The sequence below is a fragment of the Stegostoma tigrinum genome, chromosome 8 (genome assembly GCF_030684315.1).
Source record: "Stegostoma tigrinum isolate sSteTig4 chromosome 8, sSteTig4.hap1, whole genome shotgun sequence".
NCBI lineage: Eukaryota > Metazoa > Chordata > Chondrichthyes > Orectolobiformes > Stegostomatidae > Stegostoma > Stegostoma tigrinum.
The window spans coordinates 40,640,619-40,660,757 of NC_081361.1; the positions used below are offsets into that span (position 1 = coordinate 40,640,619).

General features: G+C 41.1%; 1 protein-coding gene across 1 annotated transcript in view; it reads left to right on the plus strand.

The window, feature by feature from the left end:
* Positions 1-6,405: 6,405 nt before the first annotated feature.
* Positions 6,406-20,139, plus strand: part of slc30a7 (solute carrier family 30 member 7) — a 53,042-nt gene continuing 39,308 nt past the window's right edge. The window contains exons 1-4 of the mRNA XM_048538832.2: positions 6,406-6,543; positions 6,722-6,823; positions 14,405-14,518; positions 15,403-15,490. Of these exons, the coding sequence (XP_048394789.1) occupies positions 6,464-6,543; positions 6,722-6,823; positions 14,405-14,518; positions 15,403-15,490 (384 nt within the window). The 5' untranslated portion in view covers positions 6,406-6,463. The remainder of the gene's footprint in view (positions 6,544-6,721; positions 6,824-14,404; positions 14,519-15,402; positions 15,491-20,139) is intronic.

Here is a 20,139-nt window from a genome sequence, read left to right on the forward strand (position 1 = left end):
TGAAAATATGGGATAGCATTCTTACAGGAGGATGGGTGAGGGAAGGTGTGGTCAAGGTGGTTGTGGGAGTCAGTGGATTTGAAATGGATGTTAGTGGTGAATCAGTTTCAGGAGATGGAGAGGGAGAGGTCCAGGGAGGGGATGGAGCTATCAGAAATGATCCAGATGAATTTGAGGGCAGGGTCGAAGGTGTTAGCAGAGTTGATGAACTGCTTGAGCTCCTCGCGGGAGCAATAGATAACACTGATACAATCATCAATATAACAAAGAAAGAGGTGAGGGATGGTGCTGGTGTAGTTGTGGAAGAAGGATTGTTCCACGGAACCCTTTGGTTTGTAAGGAGTGGAAGGAATCAAAGGAAAAATTATTGCGGGTGAGGACCAGTTATGCCAATGAGAGTGTCACATGAAGGGGACTGGTTGGCCCACTGGAGAGGAAGGAGCAGAGGGCTTCTAGGCCATCCTTATGAGGGATCTAGGTGTGCAAGGACTACACGCCCAAAGAGCCTGAATGAAGTTACCAGCTTCAAAATCCCTCTACGCCCAGCTTTATCCCATGTCCTGCCTCCCTCACCTGTCCTAACCTGTCCATCTTCCTACTCAGCTATTCACTTTACCCTTCCCACTAACTAATCACTATAACCCCTTACCTGTATCCATCTATCACAGCTCCACCCTCCTCCTTCTATTTACTTCGGGCCTCGCCTAACTCTCCCCAGTCCTGACAAAGGGTTTTGGCCCAAAATATTGACTTTCCTGCTCCTCTGATGTTGTCTGACCTGCTGTATTTGTCCAGTTCCATTTTTATTGAAGCTGGATTCCAGCATCTACACTCCTTACGGTCTCCTAGTCATGAAAGTATTTAGGTTTATTTCTCTTGTTTAATGGATGTGAGTTTGCTCACTGAGCTGGAAGGTTAGTTTTCAGACGTTTCGTCACCATTCTAGGTAACATCATCAGTGAGCCTCCGACGAAGCGCTAGTGTTATGTCCCGCTTTCTATTTATCTGGTTAGCTTTCCTTGGGTTGGTGATGTCATTTCCTGTTCTTTTTCTCAGGGGATGGTAGATTGGCTCCAAATCAATGTGTTTGTTGATGGAATTCCAGTTGGAATGCCATGCTTCTAGGAATTCTCGTGCATGTCTCTGTTTGGCTTGTCCTAGGATGGATGTGTTGTCCCAATCAAAGTGGTGTCCTTCCTTATCTGTATGTAAGGATACGAGTGATAGTGGGTCATGTCGTTTTGTGGCTAGTTGATGTTCATGTGTCCTGGTGGCTAGCTTCCTGCCAGTTTGTCCAATGTAGTGTTTGTCACAGTTCTTGCAAGGTATTTTGTAGATGACGTTCGTTTTATTTGTTGTCTGTATAGGGTCTTTTAAGTTCATTAGCTGCTGTTTTAGTGTGTTGGTGGGTTTGTGGGCTACCCTGATGCCAAGGGGTCCGAGTAGTCTGGCAGTCATTTCGGAAATGTCTTTGATGTAGGGGAGCGTGGTTATGGTTTCTGAGCCCGTTTTGTCTGTTTGTTTGGGTTTGTTGCTGAGAAATTGGCGGACTGTGTTCATAGGGTACCCATTCTTTTTGAATATGCTGTATAGGTGATTTTCCTCTGCTCTACGTAGTTCCTTTGTGCTGCAGTGTGTGGTGGCTCATTGGAATAATGTTCTAATGCAGCTTCATTTGTGGGTGTTGGGATGGTTGCTCCTGTAGTTCAGTATTTGGTCCGTATGTGTTGTTTTCCTGTAGATGCTGGTTTGAAGTTCCCCATTGGCTGCTCGCTCTACTGTGACATCTAGGAATGGCAGTTTGTTGTTGTTTTCCTCCTCTTTTGTGAATGTTATGCCAGTAAGGGTATGATTGATGGTCTTGAAGGTTTCCTCTAATTTGTTTTGTTTAGTGATGACAAAGGTGGCATCCACATAGCGGACCCAAAGTTTGGTTTGGATGATTGGCAGAGCTGTTTGTTCGAGTCTCTGCATTACTGCCTCTGCTAAGAACCCTGATTTCGGAGATCCCATGGGTGTACCGTTGGTTTGTCTGTAGGTTTTGTTATTGAAAGTGAAGTGGGTGGTGAGGCATAGGTCCACTAGCTTGATGATGTTGTCCTTGCTGATGAGGTTGGTGGTGTCTGGTGTATGTGTCTTCTGTTCTTCTAATAGTGTAGTCAGTGTTTCTTTGGCCAGGTTGATGTTGATGGATGTGAACAGGGCTGTTACGTCAAAGGAGACCATTATTTCATCCTCTTCTATCTTGGTGTTTTTGATGGTGTTCAGGAATTCTTGGGTGGAGCGAATGGTCTCTTGTTTAATGATTTGCCGTTTTGGCTTTCCATAATGTAAATGTTTGTTTTCTCAATTAATTCTATGTAGATTATGTCGTAATGATTATCAAATGCACAAGACTAGAAGAAACCCACCAACACATAAACAACAACCACTCCGGAATAAAATTCACAAAAGAAGAGGAGAAGATAACCGACTTCCCTTGCTACACATAATAGTAGAACGTAAGAACAACGGGGAACTCCAGACTGGCACAAACAGAAAGACTGCACAAACGGACCAGATGCTTAATTATTCCAGCAACCACCCCAACACCCATAAACAGAGCTGCATCAGGACATTATTCAAATGGCCAACACACTGCAGCAACCTGGAATTGTGCAAAACAGAACAGGAGCACTTATGTAGAGTTTTTGAAAGGTACGAATACCCAAATAGCAGTATCTGCCATTACCTCTGTGACAAACCACAGTAAGAAGACACAACACGGCCAGACACACTAGTCACACTACTGTACATCAGGGACATATCAGAGATGACCACAAGACTACTCAGGAGCAGAAAAGTATCAGGGTAGCCCACAAACCAACCACAGCAACTTCAACAGCTACTGATGAACATAAGGGATCCCAATCCCACAACCAGTAAAACTAATGTAATATAAAAAAAACTTGTCAAGGACTTTGAGAAACATTACATTAGCCAAATTGGAAGAAAACTGACAATAAGGATACACAAACACCAAGTAGCCACCAAGAGACATGGTCAATTCTCACTGGTCTCAATACACACAGACAAAGAAGGACACAAATCTGACCAGGACAACATGTCCATAACAGCACAAGTCAAACAGAGAAATGCCAGGGAGTTCCTGGAGGCCTGGTATTCCAACTGAAACTCCAACAACAAACACATCGAACTGGACTCGATATAGAAACCACTGAAAAATGCAATCGGAAGTAATGCCAACCAGCCTAGCAAACTGAGGCATATAAATAACTAGACAGAATACCAATGCTTCACCGGAGGTGCACTGATGATGTTACTTAGCAGAGTGATTAAACACACTGGCTTGGCGAGCAAGCCTACAACCTCATACACAACCCAAGTTACAAATCTTCTCAAAAACTTTAAACAGGACTAGTAATCCAGAGGCCTGGGATGATAATCCAGAGAGTAGGAGTGCAAATTCTACTTTGGCCATGAGAATTTGAGTTCAGTTTAAAATTTCTAGAATAAAAAGGTGGTATCAGCAAATATGGTTATGAAACTCTCAAATTGCAATCAAACTTCATTTGATTTACCAGTATACTATACAGGGCGAAAATCAGATATCTTTACTTGGTCAGGCTTGTATGTCATTCCTGTTCCACACTATGTGGTTGACCCTGAACTGCCTTCTGAAATGATCTGGCAAGCCATACCCAAGGACATGGGAACGAAAGTAGGCATTCAAACTATCAAAGCTGTTCGGATGTTCAGTTAAATAATTGTTGCTCTATTGCTTAATTCCATCAACCAACATGGTTTTGCAATTTTATGTAACAATAATCAGTCAATTTAACTTTTTGAATTTTCTATCAGCCTCGTCACAACAGCAATGTGGGAGGAAGCGTTCAAATTATGAGGACGAATTTTTTTTCATAGAGTGGTTCGTGTGTGGAATGAACTTCCAGAGGAAGTGATGGATGACATACAGTTACAATGTACAAAAGACATTTGGATAGGTCCTAGTGAAGGGTCCCGGCCCAAAACATAGACTTTCCTGCTCCTCTGATGTTGCCTGACCTGCTGAGTTCCTCCAGCTCCCGACTGTGTTGGATAAGCACATAATAAGAAATGTTTGGTGGGATATGTGCCAAGTGCAGGCAGGGGAGACGAGTTTTGTTTGGAGTTATGATCAGCATGGGTTGGTTGGACCAAAGGGTCTGTATCTGTGCTGTGTGACTCTATGACTCTATATCTACCAACCTTTCTGTGAAAATCTATATACCTTCCATTATGGCAGACAAGTCACACTTTTCAGTTACTGTATCAGAGGTAATAGGAACTACAGATGCAGGAGAATTCAAGATAATAAGGTGTAGAGCTGAATGAACACAGCAGGCCAGGCAGCATCATAAGAGCAGGAAGGCTGACCTTTCAGACATAAACCCTTAATCAGAAATGGGGGAGAGGAAGGGGTTTCTGAAGTAAATAGGGACGGAGGGGGAGGCGGATAGAAGATGGATAGAGGAGAAGTTAGGTGGAGGGGAGACAGACAAGTCAAAGAGGTGGGGATGGAGCCAGTAAAGGTGAGTGTAGGTGGGAAGGTAGGGAGAACGAGAGAGTTGCAGTGGGAGAGAGATCCCCTGAGGTTTGTCCGGAGGGAGAAGGGTAACTTCTTCAGGGTAGGCATCCTTAGTAAAGGCTTCGCAGTGGGGTTAAAATTGTATCAGAGTTAATAGGAACTGCAGATGCTGGAGAATCCGAGATAACAAGGTTCTCTCTTTTATCTTAACTTCTCCTTTATCCATCTTCTATCCGCCTCCCCCTCTCTCCCTATTTATTTCAGATCCCCCTTCCCCTCTCCCATTTCTGAAGAAGGGTCTAGGCCTGAAACGTCAGCCTTCCTCCTTCAATGATGCTGCTTGGCCTGCTGTGTTCATTCAGCTCTACACCTTGTTATCTCTTTACAGTTACTGTCCCTTTTTCTGGACTCAGTCATGACTGAAAATTTAATTAACTTTATAAACTCAAGTGAATACAATTAAACTGCATAAATTAACCCTTTTAGCATTATTATCATTCTGCTGAATCTGTACTGTAAACTTCTTCCTGTAGTGTAATGGCCAGAAATGAATGCTTGGGGTCCAACAAAGACTATATAAACAATAGCATAACTAGCGAGTTTTGAGAAGATTTGTAGCTCAGGGTGAAGTTCTGGATGTGAGTTTGCTCGCTGAGCTGGAAGGTTAGTTTTCAGACGTTTTGTCACCATTCTAGGTAACATCATCAGTGAGCCTCCGACGAAGCGCTGGTGTTATGTCCCGCTTTCTACTTATCTGTTTAGGTTCCAACCCAAGGAAACCTAAACATATAAATAGAAAGCGGGACATAACACCAGCACTTTGTCGGAGGCTCACTGATGATGTTATCTAGAATGGTGACGAAACGTCTGAAAACTAACCTTCCAGCTCAGCGAGCAAACTCACATCCAGAAGAGCATAACTTTTACTTTTATTTCAATTGTGATTTTAAAAAGTCTGTTAACTTATTAAATTATTTTTGTGCCTGTCTGGAAATTTTCAATCATTTCTCTCTGGAAAGCCCAAATTTCTCCTCCTCTACATTCTATTTAGATGCTACTCTAACCCTTTTATTTTCAGTTGGCCTCACACTTCTCCTTAATAGCAACTAAAGGTGGACAATAAATGTTGCCATTTTCAGAAATGGCTGCATTACTGGAATGAATCACGTTAGAAAGTTAATAGTTTAACCATGTTAGTTTACAACTTAAAACTTTGCTACAATTGTATTAATTATACAACAATGACCATTATAAATGATTGCAGCCTATATATTGTAATTTTATCATGGGGATGAACTGTGTTGATGGTAGAGTGATGGGTCTTGCATTCATAACATTCTATTCCTTTTGACAATTCTGCAGGACCTTTTTCTATTGCAGATGTAGGTCTGGCATGTTCTCTCCTAATAGTGCAACATTGAAGTCTAAGTACTGAAATATTGTACACACAAGAACATTCTAAAATAAATTACTTTTTAGTTTGATTGTTCCATTAGTGTACATTCCAAAATGTAAAAAAAAAGAATAAAAATATCAAAACGCTGTATCCTGGGGAAACATGGCTGGTTCTACTCTTCGCAATTGTTTTCCCCAAAAGATTATATTCACCATTGTGAAAAATGTAATTTATGTTTTTTCTATTTCCTATGATGTAGCTCAAGGAATACCATGCGCGCTAGAAGTTTATGTTACATTCATGGCCCCACTGCATTTCTACTGGACCATCATTCATAAAGTAAGGAATGAATGAAACACAGCGGCGCTGACTGTTCTAAAGCTCAGCCTCTATGGTACGGCACTACGCCTGCGCCCTGGACACTGTACGGCATTGACCGGAAGTTGCGGCAAGTAGTGATAATCAGTGCAGTTGCCGTGGAGCGGCGGCTGTGACCGACCATGTTACCCCTCTCCATAAAGGACGATGAGTACAAGCCGCCTCGACTCAACCTGCTGCGCAAGGTCTCGGGTTGGTTTAGGTGGGTGTTGAGGGGACGGATGGCCCTTTGGACACGATGAGAGTGAGCGGCCTCCAGCGGCGGGCCATGCGCCGAGGAGCTGGCCCGTGGCCCGGGCTCTGGGTACCGGGCAGGGCCGCGCCGCTTAAGTCTCTTCCGCTGACATCCTTTCTGTTCCCTTCCTCCCTCCCCCTGCCAGGTCTATCCTGTCGGACTCCACGTCCCGGAACCTCTTCTTCTTTCTGATGCTCAATCTCTCCTTCGCTTTCGTCGAGCTGCTGTATGGGATCTGGAGCAACAGGTGAGGCGCCGGGGAGAGTGGGCCCGGCCCCGATTCATTGCCACGTCGCGCTTCCTAGGAGGAAGTGGGGGAAAAACACCACCGCGCTATGGCATTTCCCCTCCCGCGCACCGACCGCTGCCAGGAATGGAAGAATGGAAGTATTACCTTTCCCAAATCAGTCTGACCTGTGTCTGGGCCGATCGTGTCGGAACACAGTATTTGACTTGGGTCTGGTATATTTGTTTGAGAGATCGTGGTCAGATGTGAAAGAAATAACTTACATTTTTTTCATGTTTTTGATTTTTTATACGGATGCTCCAGAGCTTATTATAACAGATTCACTGCTAGTGTAATGTAGACAGTCAAGGTAACCAAACTGACTGTGTGCGTACCAAAATCCAGTAAACTAAATGGTGGTTTTAATTTGTTTTGGTTGTGGGATCAATGAACTCAAGATGTCCCAAACAGCTTGGATCAATTAAATACTTTTGAAGGGTGGTTACTGTTGTTACAAGCAGGTTGGCTGCCAAATTGTTGCACAGCAAAAGTTCCACTAAACAGGGAAACAGTGATATTAATTGTGGTAAAGGGTCTAGGCCCAAAATGTCAGCGTTCCTGCACCTCTGCTGCTTGACCTGCTGTCTTCATCCAGCTCTAACACCTTGTTATCTCCTATTATTTGTGGTATTGCTCTGGACTGTAAATAATTGCCAGTACACAATGCAGAATGTTTCTGGTCTTTGAGTATTAAGGATAATTCATGTTTATCTTGGATCGGATGGGGCCTTGGTTTAATATCTGATCTGAAAGAATGAAACATTCTTTTTGTGCTCCACTTAAAATGTTAGCCCAGCCATCTGATTAAGTTCCTGGAGTTGGACTGAGTCCACAGCATTTAAGGAAAGGATATTACCAATTGATTCAAAGGTGCCAGATTATGTCTCCTTCCTTGTTTGCCAAGTGTATACATTAACATAGAGGTAGGCCATTGAGCTCAACTAGTTCAATCCATATTTAACAAGCTGCTCTGATATCCATTGATCAAGCTAACACAATATAGTTCTCTGCCATAATCCATTAATACTGTATGTGCATTCCACTACCCAGAAATTAATTTATTCCTTCATCTGGATTTCTTTTGTTTAAGCTTTGTAGCCCTTTATTCTTAACTCCTGATAACTATTTCTATTTACCACAAATATAATTAGAATTGAACTGGAAAAGCAAAATGTTGCAGAAATAGCTGGTGATCTGCTGATCCTATGAGGGGAAACAACCTTTTTGCATTTACCTTGTTAAGTACTCCTCAATATAGTCACCGCACAGTCTTCTAAACTCCAATGAGTACAGGCCCAGCATATTAAATCTGTCCTCTTAAGATAGTTCCTCCATTCCTGGAGTCAACCTAGTCTGGACTGTCTTCAATGCCAGTCTGTCTTTGCTTGGATAAGGGGCCCAAAACTGTTCACAATGCTGTTTTGCATGGTCTCTCCATTTTTTAAATATTCTGTTCCTTTTTTTTGAAATAAAGGCCAGTATTCCATTAAACTTCCCTCTTACCTGCTGAACTTGGATGCTAGCTTTTTGTGATTCCTGCATTAGGACTCCCAAATCCCTCTGCCCTGTCGAATTTTGCAGTCTTTTTCCATTTAAATAATGTTCACTCCTCTTATCATCTTGCCAAAACGCATAACTGCATATTTATCCCCATAATATTTAACTACCATGTTTTTGTCCACTTTCATAACATGTCCAGAGATAATGGGAACTGCAGATGCTGGAGAATCTAGGACGAAACATCAGCTTTTGTGCTCCTAAGCTGCTGCTTGGCTTGCTGTGTTCATCCAGCTCAACACTTTATCTTACATAACATGTCCATCTACCTCTGTATACTCTGTGCTATCCTCTCCACTTCTCCTCCTCTGTATGCTTGTGTCATCCACAAATCGGGCTGTAGTAATTCACTTCCCTCATCCAAATCATTAATGTTTATTGTAAATAGTGTAGCCCCAGCACTGATCCCTCTGGCACTCCACTAGTTACATATCACCATTCTTCCACCCTACCGCCTCCTACCCCTCTTTTCCCCCCCCCCCCCAAAAAAAAATCTGTGTTCTGATTTATCCTATCCGTGCTAATATACTGCCTCCAACACCATGGTCACTCACATTATCCTAATGTGGGGTACCTTACCAAATGCCTTCTGAAAATCTAAATGTATTACAGCCACTGCTACCCTCCTTGTAACCTTAAAGGATTTCACTAAATTTGTTAGGCTTGATTTTTTTTCCCCCTTCATGAGGCCATGCTGATTCTGCTTGGTCATATTAGATATTTCAAAATATTCTGTTGTTACATCCTTTATAAGAGAGGCTAGCATTTTCCCAATGATAGATGTTACAATAACTGACCAACAGTTTTCCCTTGGTATTCATAATTCTGTGTACAGATGGTATTCCAGTTTTGTGCTCTTGTTGAAGCCTAGGTGCTATCTCGTGGAGCCCAATATTGCACAAAATATTTATTAATACTTTACTGTTGTGATAATTGTCAAAGATTTGATGTGTTTAGCTAGAAAAGTAAACTAGACAAAGGCAGCATCATTGACAACTTCATAGGTTTTTTTTGACACAAAGATTTTAGAACAGTACCTTCTGGACTCAGAGGCAGGCTATATTGGACCTGATGTTGTGCCATGAGATAGGGTTAATTAATAATCTGATCATGAAAGCACCCATAGGTGGCAACAGCCATTAATCATTGAACTTTTCATTCAGTTTCAGGGTGAGAGGCTGTTTTCGTACTTTTGTAATAAGGGCATAAAATCAGCCCTAAAGAAGGGTCAAAATGTTAATTGCTTTTTCTCCACAGATGTTGTCAGACCTGCTGAATTTCTAGAAATTTGTTTTATGTTACTTTCGTAAATTAAAGTTTGCTGACACGAATTGGTTAATCATGTTAAAGAATAGGTCAACAGAGATGTAGTGGCAGAATTTGAGGGGATATTCCAGAATAAATAAATTACAAAAAGTAAGACACGTTATAAGGAACAGATCAATCATCTGCAGTTAACTAGAAAGGTTGAAAATAGTATCAATCTTAAAGCCAAGACATGTCCTGTAATTGTGCAAGGACAGGTGACGGGTTAGAATATTGGACAGTATGTAAAACACCTCAAATTAATGATCAAAAAGTTGAGGATAAAATGGGAGTACATGAAAAACAGTAAGGAAATATGAAAATAGGAGATGAGTTTTTGATAATAAAATGTGAGGCTGGATGAACACAGCAGGCCAAGCAGCATCTCAGGAGCACAAAAGCTGACGTTTCGGGCCTAGGCGTCTAGGCCCGAAACGTCAGCTTTTGTGCTCCTGAGATGCTGCTTGGCCTGCTGTGTTCATCCAGCCTCACATTTTATTATCTTGGAATCTCCAGCATCTGCAGTTCCCATTATCTCTGATGAGTTTTTGAATTGTTTTTAAAAAAATTTAGTGAAGTAACATTGGTCACATATAAACTGAGTGTGGCTAATTGGTAATGGAAAATAATATGACATGGGTGAGTTGACCAGATACTTTGTGTCAATCTTCACTTTGGCAGATTTTTTTCATTATTCATTAACAGGTTGAGGGCATGGCGGCTAGGCAGCATTTATTGCCCATCCCTAATTGCCCAGAGAGCTGTTAGGGGTCAACTACATTGCTGTGGATCTGGAGTCACATGTAGGCCAGACCAGGTAAGGATGGCAGTTTCCTTCCCTAAAGTACATTAGTGAACCAGATGAGTTTTTTCCCGATAATCAGCAATGGCTGCATGGTCATCATTAGACCCTTAATTCCAGATATTTTTGTTGAATTCAAATTCAATCATTTGCTATGGCAGGATTTAAACCGGTTTCCCAGAACATGATCTGGGTCTCTGGATTAACAGCCCAGCGATAATACCACTGCACCATCGCTTCCCCATGCCAGGAACATCCCAAATCAGCCATATTCCAGAAAATGGAAGAGGTGGAGAAACTCAGGAAAATTACGACCATCAGAGAAGTTGCACTGAGTAAATTGGGGCAGCATTGTGGCTCAGTGGTTAGCACAGCTGCCTCACAGTGCCAGGCACCCGGGTTCGATTCCACCCTCAGGCGACTGTCCGTGTGGAGCTTGCACGTTCTCCTTGTGTCTGCGTGGGTTTCCTCTGGGGGTGCCAGTCTCCTCCCACAATCCAAAGACGTGCAGGCTAGGTGGATTGGTCATGCTAAATCGCCCATAATGTTCAGTAGTGTGTAGATTAGGTGGGTTATTGGGGAATGGGTTTGGGTGGGATATTGAGTGTCAGTGTGGACTTGTTGGGCCAGAGGATCTGTTTCCATACTGTAGGGAGTCTGTGGTCTAAATTGTTAGAACTGCAGGCTAGCAAGTGACCAGGTCATGATGAATTTCATTTCAAGGTTTCAAAAGAAGTGACTTGTAGGATAGTTGATACATTGGTTTTAATTTTTCAAAACTGCCTTATTTGAGGTATGCAAACTGTTATTCAAAGGAGGAGGGGAAAATACAAACAGAAGAAACAGTAATTGTAGATCACTTGTGCCCACGAGCCTTCTGGACCATTCAGTAAGATCGCAGCTGATCATTTGTTTGTGTTTCAAATTCCACACTCCAATCGCACTTGATTTTCTTGCCTAAGAACCTAATCACTCACGTTTTAAAAATATTCAACAATTCTATCTCCATCACTTTGCGAAACAGTGCTCCAAAAGTTTCACAACCCTCCAAGGTTTCAAAAAAAAGTAAACTATCTCTAATATTAAAACAAGACCATTCATTCAAAATCTTATAAACTAAACCGTGCCTCATAAGACAATCCATGTATTCGAGGTATCAATCCAGCAAATATCCTGTGATCTGACACTTAGATCTTCCTTAAATAAAGACACTAAAACTCTATTATCTCACCAATGCCCTGTATACTGAAATGTGACATTCCTCACTGTGTTCAATTCCACTTGTAATAAAGGATAGCATCTCATTAGTCAGTTGCTGCACCTGAATGCTAACTTCTTGAGACTCATGCTCTCGACCACTTAAATTCCTCTACTCTTCCGAATTCTAAACTCACTTCCTGCTGAACAAGTACTCTGCTTTGTTATCCTTCCTGCCAAAGATGACAATTTCACATTTTCTCCTATTGTACTCCATCTGCCAAATGCTCACTCAACCTATTTATAACTGTCTGCAACTTTCTTATCTCTTCTTCATAACATTCTTACCTACCTTGATGTCAGTTGTGAATTTAAATACCACGCTTTTGCTCCCATTGTATATAGAACATAGAACATTACAGCACAGTACAGGCCCTTCGGCCCTCGATGTTGTGCTGACCTGTCATACCGATCTCAAGCCCATCCAAACTACACTATTCCATGTATGTCCATATACTCATCCAATATGTTATTGTTATATGTTATTACAACATGTATATGTTATTGATGTGAATTTTAAAAGGTTGAGGGCCCAGCACGGATCCTTATGGCACTCCCCTTGTCAACCACATTGTTTATAGGTCTAGAGTCACGTGTGGGGCCAACCAATAAGAGTTCCCTCCCTAAAGGACATTACTAAACCAGCTGGGCTTTTATGACAATCAATTATGGTAGTTGTAGTCACCATCACAGAGTTTGCATCATATTCCAGATTTTATTCGTTGAATTTGAAGACTTGCCCTGAGACAACATACAGTGTCATCAAAACTCAGCAGGTTTGACAGAATTTCTGGAGAGAAAGGAAGGGAGTCTAAAACTGAAGGGGTGCCATGTTGGATTTGAGATGCCAACTCTCTTTCTCTCATTCAGGGCAAAGGTTTAACCTGTTCTGTTACTTCAGAGTCCAGTGCGGGACACTTAAGTCTACTATATATGTTACCATGTTGTGTTTTTTGAAGTAGCCCAATAGGTTAAGGGATAAGTGACATACCAGCAAGTTAAGGGAGCAGTTAGCTGCATGGAGATCCGCCTCTGACATCTTTTTTCACCTTTAATTGATAGTAAACAGGAAGGTACAGGCTAGTTAGCTTGTGTCTGTAATTGGGGAAAATATTAGCAACTATTATTAAAGGACTTAGGATGGCGTTTAGATCAGTTCAAGGTAATTTAAGCAGAGTTGACGACAAGATTTTGTGGTCAAATGTGAAACTGCTTTCAATATGGCGTGATTTGTGGAAGAAATGTGCTGTGAATTATGGGGAACCAATGGTTATACTGCACTTGGATTTTTCAGAAAGCATTTGTTAAAATGCGACAAGAAGGATTACAGAAAATAAAAGGTCATGGTATAGGGAATGATATTTTGGCATAAATTGTAAATGGGCTGGCTAACAGGAAGCAGAGTAGGCATAAATGGTTCTTTCAGGTTGGCAAGATGAAGCGAGTGGCTTTCCACAATTGTGGGACCTTGACGTTTGCAAATCATTTGAATGATATGGGGGCAGAAATTGGCCATTCTGTCCATTGAGCCCACCTCTGTCATTCAATGAGATTACAGTTAATCTGATAATCTTCAACTCCACTTTCTTGCCTTTATTTCATTACACTTAATTCTCTTAATGAGTCTAAATCTGTCCGTCTCAGCCTTGAATATACATAACACCCCAGCATTTAAAGCCCTCTGTGTGATATAGAATTCCACAGATTCACTAACTTCTGAGAGGAAAAAATTCCACCTCACCTTTTGTCTTAAATGGGCGTTTCCTGAGGTTATGTCCTCCGGCCCTACATTCTCCAAGAAAGGGAAACAACCCTGTCAGTTCCCCATGAGAATCTTGTAGGTTTCAGTAAAGTCTCCTCTCGTTTTTCTCGACCCCAATGAGTGCAAACCCAACCGACTCAATCTCTCCTCCTAAGAAAATTCTTCCACACCTAGGATCAACCTAGTGAGCCTTCTCTGGACTGACTTTGACAGTATATCTTTCTTAAGGGAGCTAAAACTGGCAGAAGGCATGATTGTCAAATTTGCTGATGACACAACAGGTAGAAAAATAAGTCATGAGAGGACTTAAGAGAAAGCAGCCCTATGGTCCAGTAGGAATCTGGCAAATTTACTTTTTATCTTCCTCTGGATTTACCCTGACTTCCCAAGTTTGATCCTTGCCCCAGTACTTAGTTTTAGTTTCAAAATCCTCTACTTCTGTCATTATGTGGCTGGCAAGCACACTGGCCCCAGCATGGTTCAGGTAGATGTTATCCCCTTAGTACAGTCCCACTTCACAAGTGCTGCCACTGCCCCACTGGTATCCACTTTTCCCTCACCAAGTCTTTGAGTCAAAGAACTCTCGAGCTACTGTCTGTCATCTCATTTGCCATATGCCAATTTGTATGTGTCTTGGGTAATAATGCAGAAGTTACAATCTTTAATGTTCTGCTCGTTTGGCATCTCCTCATACTGACAATGCCGAACTTTATTCTTTGTTCTCCCTATGTTGGCTGTATCTACATGGATGGTCTGGTCTATTACAGTCTGAAATAGACTTGAGACTCAAATGGAATTGTACCATATTAACTCTGGAGTTCTGTTGGAAATGTGTTGACTTTGATCTGTTGTGCTTTAGTTTAGGTCTCATTTCAGATTCATTCCATATGTTCTTTGATTGTACTGCCCTTCTGGCTGGATTGGCAGCATCTGTGATCTCCAGGTGGCGGTCGAATGATACCTTTTCCTATGGGTAAGAGCATGATGTCTTATTGATGTTTGATTAGTAGCGGTTTTTTTTCTTTTTGATAATCAGTCCCCTCCTGTTTTCTTTCCAGTTGCTGACATGGTTTTGGGAAGGTTACTGTCTGTCCTAGACTGAATCACAAACTGTCCTAAAGTTTGTTTTAATTGTGAATAAATTTTAAACTCTTACAATTATTTATCTGCAAAAGCCATAGATCTGTTGTATTTTATTTTTATTTCTGTCTAAAGTAAAACAGGAATTTGACATTTATTATCTTCCCTCCTCCCCTTAGCTGATCCCACCTTCATATATGTTGATGCTGCTTTTCCTTCTTAAAAATAATTTTTATGCTTCTCTTTGCCCAAATGTATTAATGATGTTTTCACCAATCACATGCACGTCTACAGTTGTAGCTTCCATTCTGACCATAGCTTCTGTGATCGTTTGAGTCACTGTTGATAATTGAAAAAGCATTTGGGTTTGTGGGTATCACAGATGAGACAGTTTGACAGAGCCTTTCTTTTTACATATCATAATTTTGCATGGAGTTTTAGTCTGTTATTATCAATAAAGTGCATCCAAATTTGGGATCAGGAAATGGTTACATTTGGTAGATAAAGGGGAAACATGCTATAAGAAATGAATATGGAGCCTGGACTGTATCTTGGGTTGCCATGATTGAGGCAAGTAATGTGTAGACAATAAAGGGATGAATTACAAAATAGTACAAGCCACAATATACTATTAGAGGAAAGACATCATTTACACTGTCTGGTTATTTTGAACAATTATGTTTAGCAATTTTGAAGAAACCAGTTGATGTTCTTGGTCATGTTGTAACAAGATGATTATACTATTCCTTCATATTGTATTTTGTTTTCTTTTGGCAGATATGTGCGAGCAGAAGTTTTGGCTGGATTTGTGAATGGATTATTTCTGATCTTCACAGCCTTTTTCATTTTCTCAGAAGGAATAGAGGTTGGTCAGTGAAAGGCATTATGACTATACGTCAGCTCTATCTGTCAAAGGGGGTGGGGGGTGGGGGGTAGAAAGGAACCTGGATAAAGGATGCCAAAAGCTCAAAACAGTAGAATTGTACAGAAAGTTTGGAGGCTGCTTGAAGATATAAATTAGGAAAGCGAAAAAAGGACTTGGAAAAAGCATTGGTTAATATTCATTTAGAGGAAAGAAATGATTGTACAAGAGAGGATGCAGAAGGGATTCACAAGGATGTTGCCTGAGCTGGGGAATGATTCAGCAATTACGCTACCCTTCATAGGTTGGAAGACTCCCAAAAAGAATTGATGGGAGAAACCCAGAAGGTCTGACAGCATCTGTCGAGAGAATAGAGTTAGTGTTTAAAGTTGAGTGATCTTGTTGTAACATCATGTTTCTGCCTTAGAAAACATTGAGGAATGCAAAGTTCTGAGGGGCATTGGCAGAGTAGATAGGAAGAAATACTTTTGCTTTCGTAGAGGGGTCAGCAATCGGGGGCCACTCTTTCATGGTAAGGAGCAGGAGTTTGATTGGGGGTTTGAGGAAATTTTTGTTTTAAACCCAGAGTGGTGTGTGTCTTGAACCCACTGCCTAATAGGGTGGTAGAGGCAAGATCCTGCAAGAGCTATTTAGATGAGGACTTGAAATGCCATAGCATATGAGGCTATGGTCCAAGGGCTGGGAAATCTATTTAAAAATTAGCTTAGATGGGTGTCTGATGATTGGTATGGACACAGTGGGCTAAAGGGCCTCATTCCATGCTGTAAAATTCCTGACTCAAGTGTCAGTTTGAGTTGAATGAGATTTGCATCAGTTGCTTGGTGAAGTGATCTTTGTGTGTTTCTGCGCTTTGAAAACGTGATTTAACCCCTGTCTTTGGAGTTGAATTTCGGTGATGCCTTAGGCCACCTTGTATCACACTGTAGAGATTCAATTCCAATATTTTCAAGTGATCTCCAATTTTTCTTCTCTCCCATTTTATTCTCTTGAAGATGTTACCAACTTGCTTGTGATCATATGCCCCTACAGGACTTAAGGTTTTTAGTGACTTTAGGCAGCAAGTGTGGGTGAGCTATTGATTATAACATGTGTCATAGCTAAGCCCAACTCTAAATGTCGTCATTATCAGAAGCTGAAACTGTGGCTATTTTCTCTACTTCACCCCCAACTTAAAAATACTGGTAGTTTCCACCTTAGTTGAAAGCAGATAGCTCATAGCTCTATAATGCACGTTTAGGATACACATGAGACTATCTGATATATCTCAGTTATATGCTTATTGCCTTATCCGTTTTGAGTACAGGTGAAACCAATTTTATTTCTTTGGGTCAGTGGGAGTTAGGGTCTAAGGTGGTTTGCAGCGGTAGTTTGGCCTTTTTCGGAAGATAGTTGGATCTACCATCACCACTGCACTATCAAAGGAGTTAACCATTGAGCAAATTCAGGAATCTAGAAATTACAGCATGAACAGAATAATTTGTATTGTGTGTGCCAATGCTTTTCTCTTTAAAGTTGTCTACTTTAACCTCACTTTCTACTCTTGAAAAGGTTAAATATATAAAACCATTTTTAGTGAATTTTTTTTTTGTTGTCTCTGCCTCCGTAGAAACTTGTGGCAAAACATTGTTTGGCTGACCCTCTGAAACTTCTTAGAGCTTCCTATATTTAACTTCTAACTTAACTGGGGTAAGGAATAATCTGCTAGTGAATCATTTTAGACAATACAGCCACTGTATTGAGCGCTTGCTTGCTCTTGCAGTCTCTGTCTTTTGCATTGAGGAAGGTCAGCTAATTGACCTGATTATGATCACTGCAGGATTTAAAAAAAGAACTTATATTTATAAAATTAAGCTGGTTTTATTATATCTCTTGAATAAGACTTGTTTGGTGGAGCTCACTCTATGGTAGACAAGGACAGAGACACCTTTTATTAAAACTGTGTTTAAAGTATAAGAGCCAATGATGCCCCACAGAAACAAATCAATTTTATCTCTAGAACTTGATATTTGAATGTGCAGCCACATAAAATCAGCCTCCCTATTCCTGCATTAGCAGCACAGTTTTTTAAAAAAAAATGTTTAGTGATCCTCAAAGTTGACCCCAATGGTTCCAAAATAGATTTTGAATAACCAGTACCAGACACTAGTATACAAAAGATTTAACAAGTATTAATAATGTTCTTGGCAGAGGAAATTTTTAATCAGAACATAATCTAATTTCTATGATTTTAAACCCAACCTTCCTTGATTTTAGCATACTCACACACAAAGAAAGACAAACAGGCAGAATTGGAGGATAAATCAAAGGAAACTTTTAAACTACTATGGAGGTCAGGTACTGGGATCCTAAGCAATAGTGAGAATAGGGAGAATGCTGAGGATGGTTTGGAAGTTAAAGTGAGAAATTGTATTGGATAAGGCAGACAAGAGCACGTAAGAGAAGGGGGTAACTGTTGAATTAAACTGTTTATTTCAGTGCAAGAGATCTGACCAGTAAGCTGGATGAATTTGGCATGTATGGGAACATTGGACTGGGATATTATAGCTATCACAAATGTGGCTGAGGGAGTGATAGGACTGGCAGCTTAATTTTCTAAGGTTTAAATACTATAGGAAGGATGGAAAAGGAAGAGAGAGAGGAGGGGGAATGGTGTTTTTGATTGGGGAAACCATTGTTGCTGTGCTTGGGGAGGATATTCCTGGAAGATTGTCCACCCATATAGTTTTACTGGAGCTTAGAAATAAGAAATGGGTTATCATCTTGACAAAAGGACCCCTGCCCCTTGGTCAGCAGGAAACTGTAGAGAGATCTTGCATATAGATAAGGATAGATGGGTTGTAATATTAAAGCACTAATTTTCCAAACATAGATTGAGACTGCCGTAATGTTAAGGGCTTGGATGGGGAAGAAATTGTTTAATGTGTTCAAGAAATTTTTCTTTATCAATATATTGGTGTACGTACCAGAGAAGGAGTGAAACTTGATATTATTTTGGGAAATAATTCTGGGTAAGGGACTGAAGTGTTTGCACTTTGGGGCCAATGACCATAATTCAATTTGTTTCAAAGTAGTTATGGAAAAAGGATAGGCCTTGTATAAAAGTTAAAGTTCTGAGTTGGAGTGAGGCTAATTTTGACTATGAGATAGCAACATTCAAAAGTTGATTGAGTCAGATTGTTTGCAGGTGAAAGGATGACTGGTAAGTGGGAGGCACTCAAGTGGGAGGAGCATTCAGAAGCAGTATCTTCCTGTTAGAGTGAAGGGTAAGGCTGGTAGGAGTAGGGAATAATGGGTGAATAGACATATTGAGGTTCTGGTCAAGAATGAGGTGGCATATGTCAGGTATCAGCAACTGGGATGTGATAATCTTTTGAAGATTACAAGGGGAGGAGGGGCATTCTTAGGGCAGTCAGGAGGGCTGAAAGGGGATGTGAGCAACTTTGCAGGTAAAGTTAGAGTCCAAAGAGCTTCTGCAAGTATATCAGGAGCAAATAGGGAGCACATAGGCCCTATGGGAAAAGCAGGGTTAGGGGCAGACCTTCATCCAGTCGCAAGTAGCATTATTAGTTCAATAGAAGTGGGACAGTTAATAAAGCGACAGAGCTCAGTTTACAGTTAACAGTATCATGGTTCAAAGAAACAGACAGTAACGAGCAGATTTACAGATTCTTCTTTGCAGCCATAGATTCACCTCCCACGCACCACAACACATACATTCACACCCAAAGTTGAATGGTATTCTTCACCGTCCAGTCACGATCATGAATAGCAAGCCCAGAGCTACGTTCTGCTACTGCCAGCAGGGTTAATCACCTATCAGCAGTAAGTCTAAACTACCACAGACAGTGTTGGCTCGACAGCAAAATGAAGCCTACGGTCACCAACAGTATCCAGCTTCCGACATAAGCACAAAAACTCCAGCAGTATCAAACATGCCCTGGAATAATATCACCCAGTGCTCAAGACTAACATGATTCCGCAGCAAAAAAAAACCCAGCGGTAAAATCCAGTGACCAAGAACCATTATCTAATCTCCAGCAGCATCACATAACATTGATTGGGATTTTCTCCAATGAATATGAACACCATCCATGGCAAAGACCTATTAGAAACAATAACAAGCCATTTGCCAACAGCATTGCCCAGGCACCAACAGCTAAATGCATTCATGGGCAAGACCATTTACCTGTCAGAAACATCAACAAAACTTAGTCACTGATGATCACATCACCTGCTTACTGGTAGTATCTCCCACAGTTGTTTTCACTTTGTTGCAGTTCTCTACTGCTAAATATTCTGGGGATTATGTTAAATACTGTTCCCTTATTCATCAATCATGTTATAGCCAATTTGCATTGCTGGAACACTTTAAAGGAGAGCTCCCTGTATTTAAGAAAGGATGCAACAAGAATCCAGGGAATGACAGACCAGTGAGTCTGACATCAATGGTTGATAACTTGTTGGAGGGGATTCTGAGATGGGATTCACATGCATTTGGAGAGGCCAGGCTTCATTGGGAGTAGTCAGTGTGGCTTTGTGTGTGGGAAATCATGTCTTTCAAACTTGAGTTTTTTATTTGGAGGAAGTGATAAGAAAATGGATGAGGGCAGAGTAGTAGACATCTGTGTGGA